A 19,223-nucleotide genomic window follows, 5' to 3' on the forward strand; every position below is an offset into this window, starting at 1 on the left:
ACATTTGTCTGGTCTCTCCTCTTCCCAATTTCTGCCCTGCCCCTTCATCTGGTCTCTTGGTACCACCATTACCTTCTTCTCTACAAATGAGATTTCAGCACTGGAAACCTTTGTCTTCTAAGCACCTGCTCTACCTTGCATGACTCCTCTCCGTACTTGAGGAAGGATATACTGGCCTTGGAGACAGTCCAGAGGAGGCTCACCTGGTTGATCCCAGAGATGAGGGGGTTGACCTACGAGGAGAGACTAAATCGCCTGGGGATATACTCGCTCGAATCCAGAAGAATGAGAGAAGATCTTATAGAAACATATAAATTTATGAAAGGGTTAGATAAAATAGAGGCAGGAAAATTGTTTTCACTGGTAGATGAGACCAGAACTAGGGACACAGCTTCAAGATTCAGGGGAGTAGATTTAAGACGGAGATGAGAAAAAACTGTTTTTCCGAGACAGTAGTGAATCTGTTGAATTCTTTGCCCAGGGAAGCAGTTGAGGCTACTTCATTAAACATTTTTACATAAAAAAGGAATTCGGGTATATGGGGAAAAAGCATATGTGGCCCTTCTTCCACTCTGTTCCCTTCACACTGACTTTATTAAACCAGTGTTGATGAAGGGTGTTGGCTCAAAAAGTCAGTCCTTCTTTCTCTCCAACTGATGCTGTTTGACCCGCAGAATTCCTCTAGCAGATTCTGTTTAGCTTCAGATTCCAGCATCCGCAGTCACCTGCTTGTCTCCTTTTTAGCTGAACTATTGAATTGTATTGGAGGCAAGTGAGATATTGCAGCTCATATAGGGCTTGCGGAAGTGCAAGAGTTAATTGCGTACTATGCTAAATTAAATTGTTTAACATTCCTCGAGTTTCATGTGGCAGAAGGAATATAGCAGCTTGTTCAGACAAGTTGGATTTTAACATTGATCTTGGGTTGCATGAGCACACTGACAAGTTTTTGCCATACAAGGAAGAAAAACAGACATACCTGCATTAAGTATGAATTATGTTGCATCAAGTATGTAAACCCCTTCATTTGACAGCCCCTTTGCTTGTGGATCAAGAAAGATCTTGCTCTGTCGAGCGTGGTGTCTTGCCATCCCATGTTGTGAAATTGTGTACAAACATCTTGCAGTTTGTGAGATGAAAATAGAGATGAAGGGCAATATTGGCAGTTGTATGCAAGGATGTTGGAGAAGCTCTACATTTTTTCTTTGTTAGAAATTGAGTTCTTACAGAATATATGATAAAATGTTGATGCTCTGTTTGTTCAGACGTGACTTTTCTAGCCCGTTTTGAAAGGAGCAGCTTAATCCATTGCAGATAATATGCTTGCGTGGTGGCTCTCAAAATTGCGGGCGCATGTTGGCAGGGAGGCCAGCTCCCAAGATGGCACTGGGCTGCCTTCATTGAGGGGAGAAAGCCCAAGTGCGGGAAGAGTCCTTTGTATGTTCCCATGATGACATTTCCATGGAGAGCAGCAGAAACGGAAAAACGTACAAGCTTGGGCTGGAGATGCAAATTAACCAGACTTGAAATGCTGGAATGTAAAGCTAAACCGTATCTGCAGGAGGTGTCTGTTGTTATTGCTTTAGAGCTATGTGTACCACATCGTTACACTGATAAGATTCCCGATGAAGGAGTCAGGCCAAAACATTCATGCCTTTCTGTGGATGATGCTGGACTTTTAATTAGGTGGTTGCAAATACTTACAGCTGTAAGGTAGATGCTTGTTGAATCCAGTGGTGGCTTTTTATCTCGTTACTTCATTTCTCATTTGAATATATTAAATAGTAAGCACATGGTTTAGGAATTGCCATTTTATTTAAAAAAGCTACATTTTTGCTCCTAATATGAAATAGTTGGAGATTTAAAAAGATGGAATGGAAAATCCAATTGGAGAACAAAAGAAAAAGAATGTCAGTGGTTAATTTCATTGGAATTTTACAGAATTTGTGCAGGAAGGCAAACTTCAAGGCAGAATTTCACCAATGTTATAGAATTGAGTAATCTGTTATGGTAAAAGTCGAACATTTTTCTTGCACAATCTGAATATTAAGCTATCCAGCAGAGACTCATTAAGTTTTTTGGGTTGGGAGAATTCATTGCAAAATTCAGGATGTAAAGATCTGAATATCTGACATCTATTTCACAAAATGGCACAGAATTTAAATGATCTGTATCTAGTTTCCTATAGATGATTTGATATTGAGTACCATTTCACTTCTGCAGAAATGGGTGATTGAACAGCATCCCTTTTACTGCAAGATCAGTTCAGTAGTTTTAACCATTTGAAATGTTGAAAGTTTACATCAGAATTTCAGAGACTTGTTAGTTTCATTGTTTTACATTTGACAGTCATGTTCATAGTTAGTTTATGGCTTCCAAGTTAGAAGATAAACTTGCATAATCCAGTCTGTACTGTGATGCAGAATAGAGGAGGGGTGAACTTCAAGGTTGGATGCTATATAAATGTTCAGGTGAAAGGTGATCTTAAAAGATCTCGTGCCCTAATTTCATAGTTCAATGTTGCCAACAGATTTCTGTTTGGGGATCATATTGGTGTTTATGTTGCTTTCCATGAGTAAAACTGAGTCTGTGTTCTCTATGTTAAAATAGATTCCGCATATCAAAAATTAAGCTTTTATGCATGGGGCCTCCCAAGAGCTAGTATTTTCAAATGTTGTTTTAAAAAAAAAAATTGTTTCTTGATGTTTTCAAGATTAGTAAATGTATTCTTTAAAATTCCTGACATCCACTAATTAAAAAAAAATCCTTTTGCCATATTATAGTTTTCTTCACCATTTCGCCTATAAATAGGGAATTAAAGTTGGAAAATTTAGTGTTAATTAAGAATGATCATGTGGTATGTTTTGTAAGTTCCAAGTTGATATCTGAGGAAGAAAAGACATGAAAAGATTAGACAGAAAAGGAAATTATGAAATGTATTGCAAAACTCACAAGTGAGAGATTATACCCAAAATTTGAACATTGTTTTTGCAAAGTTACCAACTAGTGACGAGTCTAAAGTATATTTAAATTTTACATTAAAATACAATTAAAAAAATTCTTAGTTTTGAGTTGAATTTTCATTTGCTGGTTCTAGTCTGGTGTTTGTTTTGACGGTCCTCTCCCTGTGTGAAGCGCGCAGGTCTGAAGATAATTGTATGAGACGGTATGGTTTTTTTGATTCCATGCATATATGTGGACTTGGTACCGCAGACAAGCCACTCTCAACCTTTTTGGCTAAGGCACCCCTCAGACCCTAGTTAAAGTTTATGGGCTCCCTGTGAAACAGTCAAATTTCGGATTCTTCTGTACTTCTCAGATTTATTTCAGATTTCAAATTTATTGTCAGAGTGCATTCATGACATCACATACAACCCTGATGTTCTTTTTCCTGCAGGTGAGGCCAGATTACCTACTGACCTATAGACCAGCCATTCTAATTTTTTTTTGGCTATGCCCCCCCTTGTGAAGCAGTCAAATTTAGTTGGTTTCTTCTGTACTTCTCTCCTACCAACTACATAAAACAATTTATGATTTCAGTCTGTAGCCCCTGGGGGTTGAAGAGGGGTGGCATATGGACCCTGTTGAGGCTGCTCTAGACTCAATGTTGAATTGATAATAAAATCACTGCTGCTTGAGTGTATTAATATGGTGTTCATCGCTTGGATGAAATGTATAATGGAGGGCATGCTGCAGCAAAACATGGATAAGTTGAATGGACAAAAACTGATCAACTGGAGTTGATGGAAGTTTAAAATCATATCTTCTCTTTGGCTTGGCTTCGCGGACGAAGATTTATGGAGGGGTAAATGTCCACGTCAGCTGCAGGCTCGTTTGTGGCTGACAAGTATACCAGTAGGTATATAACCATATAACCATTTACGGAGCGGAAACAGGCCTTATGTGTGACTTCAAACTGCCGGTACATGAGGCGATGAACAGACTTCTTCAAAGAAGCAGGCAAATATGGTATGCTAATTTAAAATAGAATGTAGGGCACAGACCACAATTTAACATAATCCAAGAAGCAGGAGTTGGCTGCTTGGGTTGTTGATCTCGCTCTTGATGATAACCGCATCAAATGTGTCGTTCTTCCACTCTGCTGCAGCACCTGCTACACCCTGCTGTTTAATAAGATCATGTCTGATCTGGCTGTGGATTCCACCTAGCCACCTTTTTTTCCTATGATCCTCAATTCCCCAACAATGCAAAAATCTAATTCTGCTGTCAATATATTTAATGATGTAGCCCCATTGCTTCCTTGAGTAGAGAATTCCACAGATTTAATTTATTAATTTGTCTATTTTTGTCAAGAAAACTAATAGTGCAATAAACACTATTAATTCCTTTCTTTGGCTTGGCTTCGCGGACGAAGATTTATGGAGGGGGTAAAAAGTCCACGTCAGCTGCAGGCTCGTTTGTGGCTGACAAGTCCGATGCGGGACAGGCAGACACGATTGCAGCGGTTGCAGGGGAAAATTGGTTGGTTGGGGTTGGGTGTTGGGTTTTTCCTCCTTTGCCTTTTGTCAGTGAGGTGGGCTCTGCGGTCTTCTTCAAAGGAGGTTGCTGCCCGCCAAACTGTGAGGTCAGAAGAAACTAGTAGGAAAATTCTCCAGTGGCACATTGGGCAAAAAATCCATTATATGTTGGTGGTTTTGGTTGGAGTTGGGCAAATGAATACAAGTTATTGACATAATAAAATGGATTGATCAGATCTCTTAGTCAAAATTCTGATAATCTGTTTATAAAGTATACAAATAATTCTAAAAATGCAGTTCTTTGTAATTCTATTAAAATTGTTTAATTTATATTAAATTGTTTGAATTTTATTTCAATTACATAAATGAACAAGACTAAACTAAATCAGGCGGGTCTCTCTTTAACTAGTGATTTTTCGTAAACATTTAGGATCCTGTGTCAAACTTATTTTGATTGCATTCCATAATTAAATCAAGATGTGTTTGGAATTATGGTCTTGAGGGAGGGAAACAAACAAAATTTTTAACACTTAGTCAATCTGATTATTTAGTTAGACTATTTGAAAAAACAAAATTGTCAACTCTGGGGCAACTCAAACCTGCTACAGGAAACTCTCAAGGTCTGGCACCCTCTAGAGATCTTTATCTTGGAGGATTTGAAGGCCAGTTTGTTGGTGGTGTTTGGAGGGCAGATTTGCACTATCAAGTCACATGGTTCTGTTCTTCTGTTTACTTTTAGTCTTATAGTCTTAATAACACGACACTCAAAAGTATATCTTGCAATTAATTGGCTCCTTTTTGTTTTGTACTTTTTACATTTTAATCCATTCATTCATTGAAAACTAGTGCCAGACTCAAATGTCCAGTTTTACATATCCTTGTGCTATTAGTAAAATGATTCAAATGAAATGTATTGGCAGGGAGGTTGTCTTATTGTTTTGTTAGGATTTTAAGAAAAGGTGACATTCCTCCTCTGTGCTAGCTAATTGAACTGAAAATATACTCAGTAGTGACCTTTGAGCAGAAAATATACTCAGTAGTGATTTCCAATACAGTAGAAGTCCAAAAATCCAGAATGCTTGGGAATTGGGTTGGTCTGGGTTTTCTGGATTTTCAAGGTTCTCGGCAATACTTTTAAAATGAATGCAGATAAGGGGAGAACGTACAAACTCTTGACAGACAGCGCCAGATTCGAACCTGGACTGCTGGCACTGTAACGGCTAACTCCTGCACAATGTTTTTGCCTTTTTGAGCGATTGTATTAGGATCTCTTGTGCCATTTTCTTCAAGGTTGCTGTGAATTGTTAATTTTGATTACTGCTAAATTCCACTTTCCCCTCTGCTGTCTCACTACTGTTAAAGGACAAGTAATGTAACATATCCATATTATTTCACAATGTTGTTTGCATCACAAAGCCATTTCTCAAAATTACTATTTTTTGTGATTGTAACTTTTTTCTTGGATTTCCCTTGAGTTTCATACTCATGGTTTGTCGTAAATACAAACTATTTTTTCCCCCTCTCCCAGACTGCAGGGCTTGTGGTAATTTTCCCTTTTTGTATGCTTTTACTTTAATTTTGTTGTCTTTTTCACTATCTTTTTAGCTGATTTCAATTAGATACATTCTTGCATTGCATGAAAGTCAGCTTTGCCTTTAGTTGGATATAATGCTTTACTTTTCTCCCTTTTGAACATTAGCTTTAATTATGTTGTTAGATCATGTTCTGTAAACCTTCCTTATCATTGCACTAGCTGTTAAATCCAATGTAGCCTCCCTGCCCTTGGTTTTAGCTTGGGTATTTGCTTAAAGATTCCATGAGCACAATTAAGAGAATTACTACTTTTCTGCTAATCCTTGCCATCTTCTATTAAAATAAATCTCGCTACTTGTCTAATGTCATTACAGTAAACCCCCTGGTATCTGGCATCTAGGGGGATTGATAAATGCTGGATAAGTGAAATTTCTGGTTACTTGAGATTGCATGTTGCGTAATTGGCGAGATGTGCCAGTTTTAAACTTCAGTATTTTCTACCTATTTGTTTTCTGATTTTTGTGCCAATTGCTTGAGGCTGCTGGTTGCTTGATAACATGGGTTTTACTGCACTTGTATACTTTGTGAAGGTGTAAACAAGAGCCTTTTAAGATCTTTCAGGCAGATGTTGAAAAAAAGAATTTATCTATTGCATTACCTACCTTGTATTTCCTTTATCATCGTTAGTCCTTTCCATCATTTACCCTCTATATCCATTGACTTTGTAACCTGGTATATTCAGATACAACCATATTGCATGTGTCTCAGATTTGGTTCTGTTGTCATGGAGCTAATTTGTGATTTTTTTTTTAATACTTCATTTGCTTGTATAAGGGCTAGTATTTTTTATCTATCTGATTGAACGTTTTAGTCAAATATTTCTCTTCCTCTCCTGTTTCACCACTATAGGCTGTCTGTTTCTTTATATAATGCTTAACGTGGGAGTGAGGTCATTGCTGTTTCTCATCAAGTTCAACAAAGGAGTGAGCTTTGTGCCTGTACTAAAATAAAATAAAATATTAATTTCCTGAAGCTAGTTGTGGCAACCCCATAGTTTCGTTTAAAATCTTCCTTTTTGATGGGATTAAAAATTTGCATTTTTTAAGGTGGGAATGCCTCATTTTGATATGAGATGAAAAGAACAATGAATGCCAACAGGCAACTTAGTGATGGGTCTTCTGAGATTGATTCTGTGTAAACTGAAATATTTTCAGGAGAAAGCAATCTGTTGAATTTCAAACCAGTACTGTAGGAAGAGAAGGAGATTTAGCCCCTCAATTCTCTTGATATTTAATTATATACATTGTAAAATGTACATATGTACCAAAATGCTTGCTGCAGCCAAATAGGTATGATACTTCAAAAGAGATAAAACTGCAATATTATAACATTAGATTAAAAAAAGAGAATGTAGACAAAGAAATTGGTTACTGTGAATATTTATTACCTTAGTGGAAGTTGCCCATTCAGAGCCAGCTCTTCAGCGCTTGACGTCCAGCTTTGCGGAAACTGCCAAAATGTTTGGCCTGGAAGTCAGCCTGAAGAAAACTGAGGTCCTCCATCAGCCAGCTCCCACCATGACTACCAGCCCCCCCACATCTCCATCGGGCACACAAAACTCAAAACGGTCAACCAGTTTACCTATCTCGGCTGCAAAACAACCAACTGAAAAACCTCACAAAGATAAGCGTATACAGAGCCGTTGTCATACCCATACTCCTGTTCGGCTTCGAATCATGGGTCCTCTACCGGCATCACCTACGGCTCCTAGAACGCTTCCACCAACGTTGTCTCCGCTCCATCCTCAACATCCATTGGAGCGCTTTCATCCCTAACGTCGAAGTACTCGAGATGGCAGAGGTCGACAGCATCGAGTCCATGCTGCTGAAGATCCAGCTGCGCTGGGTGGGTCACGTCTCCAGAATGGAGGACCATCGCCTTCCCAAGATCGTGTTATATGGCGAGCTCTCCACTGGCCACCGTGACAGAGGTGCACCAAAGAAAAGGTACAAGGACTGCCTAAAGAAATCTCTTGGTGCCTGCCACATTGACCACCGCCAGTGGGCTGACATCGCCTCAAACCGTGCATCTTGGCGCCTCACAGTTTGGCGGGCAGCAACCTCCTTTGAAGAAGACCGCAGAGCCCACCTCACTGACAAAAGGCAAAGGAGGAAAAACCCAACACCCAACCCCAACCCACCAATTTTCCCCTGCAGCCGCTGCAACCGTGTCTGCCTGTCCCGCATCGGACTTGTCAGCCACAAACGAGCCTGCAGCTGACGTGGACTTTTACCCCCTCCATAAATCTTCGTCCGCGAAGCCTAGCCAAAGTAAGTGGAAGAACAATAAATGTTATAACAACAGTGCAGACAGTCCTTTTGTGGTGTCTGAGCAATCCGTGATTAAAGGCAAGGTAAAGGTTCCATTATTGTCACAATACATTTAGAATGTAGCATGCATGAAATTCTTTAAATTTGAGTACTGTAAGGAAGATAGAGGGTTGCCACTTTGACCAGCACCCCTCACAGAAATAAGGCCCCAGCGAGGAACGAACTCATGACCCCTGGTTTATAAGACCAGCATTCTAACCACTGAGCCTCGTTCGTGTAACAAGGGGAAATTCAAGAGCCTCATAGCTGTTGGAAAGAAACTGTTCCTGAACCTAGAGATGCTGGCTTTCAAGCTTCAGTACCTTCTACCTGAAGGTAGCAGGGGAAAAGGTCAAGACCAGAGTGATTACGGTCCTTTTGATGTTGACTCACTTTGATTTGCCTACATGGAAAACATTCTCAGCAGACACCATCTCCCTTATTCTGGAACACCTGGAGACAAGGACACATGTTGGATTATTGTTTGTAGACAGCAGCTCTACCTTCATTTGCTAGTTCCCAGCAAACATTCACAAGCTTCATTGTCTAGGCCTAGGCACCCCCCCCACCACCCCCCACCCCCCTTGCAAATAGATACTTGACTTGCTGCCAAACAGGACACTCTTTGTGGTGATGAATAACAACATCTCTGTGATCACACTTAACAGCAGTGCTCCTCTTGGAGGTGTGCTCACTCCCTCTGCACCTTCAACTATGCAGCTAAATGCACTTCCAACTTCATCTTCAAATTTGTTAATGACACTGTAGTAGTGGGCTTGATATCAAATACAGGTTGAGTACCCCATATCTAAAATGCATGGGGCCAGAAGTGTTTCACATTTTGGAATAATGTGTTTCGGATAACTAAACAGCACAGTTGCAACAGCAGAATACCTGTATCAGCTGTTCAACAATGACAGTCTTTCAGACTCCACCTATGATGCTGTGTTTTGATCAAAAGGTTACAGTACAGTATTTTTTTTTCAAAGCAATAATATTGCTGGTCATGTTACACTAAAACATGGCATTTTAGGTGGAGACGAATTTCAGATTTCACATGAAAACAATGATTCAGAATCATTTTGGCCATTTTACCATCAGTCAATTTCAACAATATCTTTGTACCACAGAGCAGATAATAAGCAAAGAACACTGAGTAATGCTTGAGGGTCGGTGACAATGGTAACAAACTGGTGCCAACAGAGCGTTGGAGCCCCATGTGGGCAAAAGTGAGGTCAGGTCAGGTCACAATTTTCCACTTGTGGCATCATGCAATGCTCAAAAAGTTTCGGATTTTGGAGCTTTTTGGATAAGGGGTACTCAACCTGTAATGTGATGGAATACAGGAAAGAGATTAAAAGTAGAGTGGTATGAAGCAAAGATAACCTCTGTCTCAATGTCAGGAGAGGGTTAAAGTCCACTGCTCCGTCCATATTAATGGCACTAAAGTTGAAACAATCGATGGTTTCAAGTTCTTCAGAATAAATATCTCAAATGATTTGACCAGGGACAAGCACATTGTCATAATAGTCAAGAACTTGCACCAATGCCTCTACTTTCTTAGACTAAGTTTAGCATATCACCCCTAACCCTCAACAACTTCTACAGGTACACCATCAAAAACATACTTGCTGGGTGCATCCCAATTTGGTCTGGTCTGTTCAAGATTGGAATAAGTTTCAAAAGGTAGTGAATGTAGTTCAGAACATAATGAAAACTTTCTTCCCTTCCATGGACTCCATCTACATCTCCTGCTAAGGAATAGCAGCCAACTTACTGAAAAACCCATCACACACCCCAGGCGTGCCCTCTTTTCCCAATGTCCATTGGGGAGAAGGCCGCCCAATTTACACCCTATTAACCTACACCCACGGAACATTTTGAATGGTGGGAGGAAACCGCAGCCCCCAGAGAAAACCCATGCAGACACAGGAAGAACATACAAACTTGTACAGTGTAGGACTCGCACCCCATGGTGCTGCATCTGTTGTGCTAACTGCTCCACCAACCTTGCATTTCCTATTATAATTTTAACTGATCAAGTTTTGGATTGTTATTTGTGTATTTTACTAGTAGGGCATCTGTTGAATACTGGTTGATTGGTTCCAAAAAATATTTCATTTCTAATTTTTGAAGAAATTGTATGGCTTGATATCAGAAGCAAATATGGTCTGCTGATTGCAGATCAGGTTTAAACCACCTGCTTGCATTGGACAGGAGTGATGACTATCTGAGATTAGACCTTAGACAATGGGAGAACACCAGACAAAAAGGTAACCCTCATGCATTAATACTTAACATTGGTTTTGCTTCATTTCAGATCGTGAGGACCAGTCAATCCTATGCACGTGAGTGTTTTTCTTTCTCTGAAGCACTATTTAAATAGTAGTTTCTTTGGCTGAAGTTTGCTTTGTCTAGTTTTCTATATTTCAGGAAATTGAGCTTCTTTTGTCTCGGTGGGGGGGAAGCAAATTTTGTGTTCAAGTTTTGTATAATGTGTACATCTAATAAACCCTCAAAAGTCATATTTCAGTTATTCCATTACCTCTATGCTTTTTCAAAGTGTGACTAGCTTTTAAGACCCTAATGTGTCTTGCAGATGTCATCACACCTAGTTGTCTTTGCAACCGAACAAATCAATTAAAGTTTTAGAGTGAGATAATGATTTGCTGCAAGAGAAAATGGCCATGTAGTGAATGTATTAAATATATTTTTGACAGGAAAGTTAAAAATAGCAGACACTGCTAATTCCAATAGCTACATGTGGTCACAGAATGTGCAAACTTAACCTGGTGCCATCAAATCTGGGTCACTGGAGCTGTGAGGTAACAGCATTAACTGCTGTACACTGAATCAGTTCACTACACAGCGTATTGTGAAGCCTAACTTGACTGAGTAAATAGGTTGTCTTTTGCAGACAGACTCTATGGCGTAAGATAGATTTGCCTTTTGGTTGGGGCATTAAGAAGAAAAATTGGAAAATTGTGTGGCAGCTGTATAAGACTTTGTGTGTCCTGGTTGCCACATTACAGGAAAGATGTAGAGGATTCATGAGGATGTTGCCTCGATTAGAGTGTATAAGGAGAGGTTGAATATCTTTGGAGCATCAGAGGCTAAGGGATGATCTGGTAAAACTATTTCAAATTGTAAGAGGCCTAGATGGCCTATTTGCCAAGGTGAAAGTGTCCAATTCTGGAAGGCACAGGTATAAGATGAGATGAGGAAAATTTAAAGGACATTTACAAGGTGAATTTTTTTTGAAGTGGTAGGTGCCCAGAACTTATGGTACAAGTATAAACTAAGGTGATGTTTAAGGGGCATTTGGACAGGCAGGGGATGGAGGAATTTAGACCACGTGCAGGCAAATGGGATTAATCAGGTTGGTATCATGGTCAGCCAAGACGTTGTAGACTGAAAAGCCTGTTCCTTGGCTGTACTGTTCTCTATTTCATCCTGATTCTCCTTTCATTCATTTGCGCAAGGGATAATTTACAGTAGCCAATTAACCTACAAACCAGTATATCTTCCATTTGTGAGGAAATTTGAGCCGTTGGAGGCTGATTTGAGCAAACATCATGCAGAAATGACGTTTAATTACTGGAATTATGTACTACTTTGCACTGCTACTTTGCCTGTCCGTATCACGACCAGCTAGTTTCCATGCATGGTGCAGCACCAGTTTATTTTCAAGGTAATATGTGTAATTTATTTTAAGTTTCTCAAAAAGGTTTTGTTGTTTTGCAACATTTGTACATTTCTCAAAGGCTGTTCCCAAAAATTTTAAGGCATTCATTCATGTTAAAGTTAATAATAATTTAATTCTATTCCAGATTTTATGCACTGGTTGAAGCTCTGGAATTGTGAAAATGTAAATGCTTTGCTTTACAGAGGAGAATCTGGTGCCGGTAAGACAGAAAACACCAAGAAAGTGATTCAGTACTTAGCTCATGTTGCCTCTTCACACAAGTCAAGAAAGGAACAAGTAAGTGTCTTTTAACTGTTAGGTAGTTGAAAGCTTTTAATAATTCATTTTAAATCTGGACTTTGTAATCATTTTATTAATCCATCTGAAATTGATTTCAAAACTCACAACACTAAATATTGCAATCAATTTGTTCCTATTAAATTTTATTTTATTGAAATTGTGACTTAACATTACATAATTGCCTGTTGGGTTATAAAATCCCTTTTAACAAAATAAATTCTTGTAAGTTTCTTAAATATTTTTGCATGCAGTTGATAACACTTTCCCCCTTCAACATTTGCAGCAATCTACGGTGTTAGCATACGTGAGTGGGTTATTATAATTTGATTTGCATATTCTGCACTTTTTATGCATTTGTATACAGATCTGTTAAGCTGTTTGAGGAACTCTGAAACTGCTTCAATTGGTTTCTGAAATTGAATTTTGGGTGAGGGGGAAATAATCATGGTATGTAGTTGCCCCTGATTGAACAAACTCTTGGATTCGAACATATAACATGGATGTAGTTTGGCATGTTTGCTCAACAATACCTTCTGTTGAAGAAATGGAACAAGGCAAATGCAACTGTCATCTGAATATTCATCATAGAAATGTTTTTGTTTGAATCTGTATCACTTAGACTAAAAAATGCAATTTTTAAAATTTGCATAGTCTAATTTTAAACCTTGGTTCTATTTAAAATCCACTGCATGATTGACCCAGCAGTCATTGCAATGATAAACATTTCAAATTTCATAAATTCTGATTACTTCTCTGGACACTTGTCTAGTTTGATTAGATTTGGAAGCAAATTACAGCTCAGATCTGTATATTATTTATGTTGCATGCTTTGGGTGTTAAGGTGGTGTAAGTGTTTCTTGAAAAACTGGAGGTATTTGCATAGAACGGAATGTTTAATAACTTAATTGGAATGTTTTCCATGTAAGAATCTTGTATATTTCCAGTCTGGAATGTGATTAGGAGCACACTGGTACAAAATAAAATACGTTAACATTGCAGGAATTTTCAGACTGCTCTGAAAATGTATTTTTAAAAAAAAATTACATTGTGGAAAGAGGAACAAATTGAAGATGGGAAATGATATTATCCCATGTCATGAAAATTTTACATTTTTATAACTTGTGGTTTTATATCTGCCAATATAAATTTGTGGAAAATATTTTTCCCCACACCAGGATATTTTCTGTTAGCATTTATAATTGGAGTCGTTCCTCCCTCTAGACAGGAAATGGAATCTTTTTGAATTAAAAACGAGCCCTATAAATGCAAGTTCTACACATCACAAATGTACTATTAAATGGCAGTTAAAAATCTTATCAATTCAGTCAAGCTATTATGAAAATCAAACTTAAAGTCAAATTCATTTCAAAATTTGAATAATTCCTTGATCAAAATTTTGCTCAGCAGTTAGCTTTAATTTAATCTCCAATCCTGTGCACAAAACTGTGCCTTCCTTTAGATTTGTTGTGCATTTGAATGGATTCCACCAGCTCCCTCGCAAACATTTCACAGGAAATAACATTTTAAAATTTCCTCAAATTTTTGCTTCTCTGAAAAAGAATACATAATTTTGAGTGGCGTCTATCAGGATACGCTCTTTTAGTGACTGAACACGAATCTGGAGGCATAGATGTGATTGTTCTGAATGTAACATTGTGATGCTGTATTAACTGTTATTAACTGTGGATATATTTTTATGTAAAACTGAAGTCTCACCATTGCATTGTAGAGTTGCAATAGTGGACTAAAGATCAATTGACATAGCCTTCAAAATGGCCAGATAAAATCTTTTAGTGGAGTAAACTACTTAATATCTCAATCCTGGTTGTTTCTGCAGCAAAAAACTTTAAATTAACAGAATGGAATTATTGTTACAAAATGCCAAAATTTTAGCTGTCTAAATTTGATTAATTTCAAATTATTAGATTGCTTTACAGCTCTACTAAATTGAACAGTTACCATGTCTTGCTTCTTAACTGCCTAACTTAGCACTAATGCTAAAGAAAGCTACTGACATATTCTAACAATGTGATAAATGGTGAAATTGCTTAACAATTGAGGTATCAGTGTGTTTTCATTGCATACTTTTAAAATAACGATGGCACGCCTCAAATTGAAGGGTTGAATTTGTTTCTTCCTGTGATAATAGTTTTATACCCATTTTTTCACTATTTTCTTTTATGAATGCTTTAAATGGAAATTGGTTCTTTATTCAAAGACATGAAGTGAAGCCAAAATCTAAAGCTTGGTCGATGTTGCGAAGTTTCAGCCATTGGAAGATTTCTCTCTTGGATCAGAGACAAGTTTATGTGGATCAAATAACCTTAATATCTGTAGCCTGATTTTAAAGATCCATTTGAGTTTTTAAAATTTGGGTGGGTCAGAACATCTTTGTGCTGGTGTCATCACCCACAAACTTTAATGCTTCTAGTGTATTTTTCTGGCTTATTTAAGAGCTGTATTCTTGAGTTGAGTGGACATCAGTTGCAAAATTCCCAGAGTTAACGTGGTTCTTGTCCTTCATATGTTGGCTTGTTCTAAGTAAGTGCTGTTCCTGAATGATGATCAACGAGTTAATTGGGCGCAGTTCCGTGCTCATTTCAAATTTCATCTGTTCTCTTGTCTCATCCTCATTCCCCACCCCCCCCCCCCCACCACCATCCAATGGAAACAAAAATACAATAAGACCGTTTTAATAGTGTTTTTGCCTGGTTTTGAAATCTAGCTCAAAAAGCCTGTCTGATTTATTAATAATCAAAATTCTAATTTTTCCTAGATTTTGTCTGATCATTGTTCCAGTTAACTGTTTGCACGCCCAATTCAAGATGACCAAAAGCATACATTTGCACCATCAGAGCAATCGGCTCTTCTGCGGCCTTTTATGTTGCATCAAAGTTGCTGTTTATTTGTAAACTATACTTCAAAACCTGCAATTCTCTGAAGTTCTGTTTGGAAAGCTTATGTGCCCAAAATAACATGAGTGATGATGTTATTGCAGGGAGAGCTCGAGAAGCAACTCCTCCAAGCGAACCCTATCCTTGAAGCCTTTGGTAATGCAAAAACTGTGAAAAACGACAACTCTTCTCGATTTGTGAGTAACAATTTATTAGAACGTCTAAGATTAGTAAAAACAACATTACAGGCATAGATTCAGAACATGTTTGAAGTGACTACTTTGCTCCTTAGCTTTTTGGCTACAAATCTTTTTATTAAGAAAAATCTAATGCAAGTGGAGCCAAAACAAACAACAAAAATCTTGAACATCTGCATGTTTCTGTATTGTGCATTTCAACTGTTTAATTTGTACATCCTTCCACCTACAGGGTAAATTTATTCGAATTAACTTTGATGTCAATGGCTATATTGTTGGAGCCAATATTGAAACTTGTATCCTTCACAAATATGAAAAGTTAAGATTGTTCTTTGAAATTAACATAGACTTCTGGTTTCTGCTAGCCTACTCTCCGTTCTCCCTCCTTTCCTTTTGTCTTTCCTCCAGGTCTCCACCTCCTTCCCTCTCCATTCACAGAGCCTTCCTCCCTCCTATTACCTTCTGCCTTTGGGATGTGTTCCTCCTTGCCCGCCCTCCACCCCACCATTTTGTTCAAGTGCCCGTCTACATTTTGCTCATACCTTGATGAAGGGCTCAAGCCCGAAATGTTGGTATGTATCTTCTGTTTTTCTATATAAAGTATGCTGTGTGATGACCTGAGTTTCTCTAGCATTGTGTTTTTACTTCAACTAGGGTGGCTGCAGACTTTCATGTTTTGCATTTGTTCTTTGAAATGCAATATTACCTGTAATTGGAATGCAGACATCTTGTGGTGTTTTGAAATGTGGCCCATCTGCGCTTAGAGGTTTTGACCCCCCCTAGATCTTTGAAATGTGGATCTGGAGTCTGAGCTTTTTGGGGTTCCAATTTTGGACATGAATAAAAGGAAAGGAAATTTTTCTTTGAAATTTAAAGGAGATATTTTATCTGGCTAGATTTTCTTGAAAAAGAGAAACTTGTTAGAATTTATCTGGCTCAAAGTTGTAGTACAATTCTGGAATGTACCCGATTAAACTCTTTAAAATTTGGAGATGCAGAGGGAAGATATATAGGGAAAGGTGACATTTCAATCCTGAAAAAATTCTGGAACATTCACATGAAGGGTACATTTGAAAGGGAAAACAAAGGAAGTATTGTAAACAGGAATTGCAACAAACTTGGCAAAAGGACTAAGTTGTTGTGCATCAGGAAGCCAAATAATTAAGGAGAATGAGTGTAGAATGAGCCGAACATGAAAATCTGAGGAATAAATGGTGCTTTTGTTTTGCAGCATATCCTTATCCATGTTGCATTGCTGTTGGGTGCCAGGAAATAAAAAGCTTGAAGCCATTAAAATCAACAGAAAAACCATGGGCCATTTGGGCATTCAAATGCAGGTGTAAATTAGTTAAATATTACCTACTTTTATCTTTTAAATTTTGAAAGTTTTTACTAAATTATGTTCACACTCTTGGAATTGTGAAATACCAATGCAATAGAGGCCATTTGAACCTTTTTGAGCATACACTCTTGAATTAAAGTTTTGAAAATTGAAAATCATGAAGCTGTCCTTAATTCCACCCAAGGATTTCACCGATATTACTGCAATTTTTTTCTAAGTATTTATTCGGTTACCTTTAGAATCCAACATTGAATATATATCCATTGCTCCCCATCAGTTAATGCTGTCAAAACAATGCTATGATTGCTTGCAATTTAAATTTGCATCTTCTGGTTGTCCACCCTTCTGCAACTAGAAGCAACTTTATTTATTCTTATTGAATAAATAATATTTTCTGAAACAAGAGAATAGCCACATCCTCTCTTTTATAATTGTAATTGTGCAACCATTCTTCTGTCCCCGCAATATGGGTGGCCTGGTGAGCATAGCAGTTAGCACAATGCTATTACAGTGCCAGTGAACTGTGTGTCCCTGTGACCAGTGTGGGTTTTCCCCGGGTGATCTGGTTTCATTCCACCCTCCAAAAGTGTACAGGTTGGGTAGGTTTATTGGGTGGCGTGAGTTTCAATAGCCAAAATCAGATACTGTATTGAAAATTTAAAATGTTAAAAGTTTAAAATGTACCATATATCTTTTTTAAAAATGTCATATTGCGATTTGAAACAATAAGTAGTTGAGTGTTTTAGATTGGGTTAATTTTAACTTTCTATACTTTTATCTATTTATCAACACCATCATCCCACATTCAAGGAATTGTGCGCAATGCACCCATCTGCACTTTGTCCATGCATTCCTTCAGATTGTATTACTTAATACTTGATCTTCATTCTATGTGGTGTATTGCTGCCTCTTTTTACATTTTGCCTGCCTATCTGTCCACCAATCTATCCTTTTGGAATCTATTATCTGCACCATTTGTTATACTTCCAAGTATGAGGTGATCTGCAAATTATTAAATTGTTTCTTGCCTTCAGTCCAACTCATTAATGTATATCAGAACAGATTATAATGTAGCACCCTGGGAACATAAGTATATACCTCCAATTAATGGAGTTTAAGATGCTTGTTTTGAAACTTGATGACTCTTGAGATTAATACTATTTGTGCGTTAAGTAATTAAATCTCAATGATTATTTTAAATGAAACCATCCTACAATTTTCAGTTTTATCTAATGGATATTTGATGTGAGCAACCAATTTGTGGCATTGTTGTTCAGATCTTTGAACACTTGTTGTGGAATCTCTTTAACGACCAACTTTCAGATTTGTTGGAAAAGTCTCGTGCCATACGTCAAGCCAAAGATGAACGTACCTTCCACATTTTTTATTACCTTCTTTCTGGGGCTGGAGAACACTTGAAGAGTAAGTTTATACCCAAAACAGTTATATTGATCAGAAATTTGTATGGACCTCCTTAATACAGCTGGTAGAACTTAAATTAACCATGATTTTTGCCTTTTCTGCCTTGCACATAAGTTACTTCGATTCTTGACTGTTGTGTTAAAAGGTATTGATGTTGAACTTGGAATGTTACAACACAGTACAGGCCTTTCAGCCCTCGATGTTGAGCCTACCCAAATATTTCTTAAAAAAAAAATACTAAACCCTGCCTGCCCTGTAACTCTCTATTTTTCTTCCTTCCATGCCCCTATTGTTCCAACTTTTCCACCGCCTCCACACCTGGCAATGCATTCCAGGCACCTACAACTTTGTTTATTTAAAAAAAAACTTAACCCTGATGTCTTCCCTCCCTTCACTTTGTAACTAACTTCTGGACTATTTTATGTCTGCGCCCTGGTAATTGTAATGTGGTCAAGTCTATTGGTAATAGATTTGAAAGAGTGTTCCAGATATTTTCTAAGTAGCTTGTTGCTTGCTGTATATTTCCAGGTCCTCTCTCACATACCTACCTTTCAAAGTAATGTGTTAGATTTCTAGTGCTGTAATGCCACCAGTGCAAGATACAACTTGACAAAGACAGTTTCTGGTGTGCTATTAAATTAACAATATAGTATTCAGTGTGCTTTGTTGCTTTCTCCTCTTTTTCAACTAGTTAGGCTGATGTAGTAATCTTTTTGGTCATTATTGTGGTGAGTGTTGGGAATCAACTGGTGGAGCCTCTGAATCCTTGGAGTCACCCATGAATTTGTCCTATTTTCACTGAGAGCACGACCTAAGCATGTAGTAGATGGACTTTACCACATTACAATTGTCATCATATGTCATGATAGCCTAGAAAAAGTAGGAGCTTGTGTGGATTATTTGGCCCACTCTATCATTCAGAATGATTGTGGTTGGTCCTCTATTAATATTCCTGCCTGCACCCCATATGTGGGTTCTACAAACCTTTTTGTTTGTAGAAATT

At 37.9% G+C, this 19,223-nt stretch overlaps 1 protein-coding gene across 2 annotated transcripts in view; it reads left to right on the top strand.

Moving 5' to 3' along the window:
* The window catches only part of LOC138748972 (myosin-9-like), a 135,152-nt gene that overhangs the window by 41,974 nt on the left and 73,955 nt on the right, over positions 1 to 19,223 (top strand). Inside the window, exons 4-9 of one of the 2 annotated variants that reach the window (XM_069909951.1) lie at positions 10,701 to 10,728; positions 12,269 to 12,362; positions 12,649 to 12,669; positions 15,364 to 15,456; positions 15,689 to 15,752; positions 18,122 to 18,220. In XM_069909951.1, the coding sequence (XP_069766052.1) occupies positions 10,701 to 10,728; positions 12,269 to 12,362; positions 12,649 to 12,669; positions 15,364 to 15,456; positions 15,689 to 15,752; positions 18,122 to 18,220 (399 nt within the window). The remainder of the gene's footprint in view (positions 1 to 10,700; positions 10,729 to 12,268; positions 12,363 to 12,648; positions 12,670 to 15,363; positions 15,457 to 15,688; positions 15,753 to 18,121; positions 18,221 to 19,223) is intronic. The other variant, XM_069909952.1, reaches the window with a different exon arrangement.

Source organism: Narcine bancroftii, chromosome 13 (assembly GCF_036971445.1).
Source record: "Narcine bancroftii isolate sNarBan1 chromosome 13, sNarBan1.hap1, whole genome shotgun sequence".
NCBI lineage: Eukaryota > Metazoa > Chordata > Chondrichthyes > Torpediniformes > Narcinidae > Narcine > Narcine bancroftii.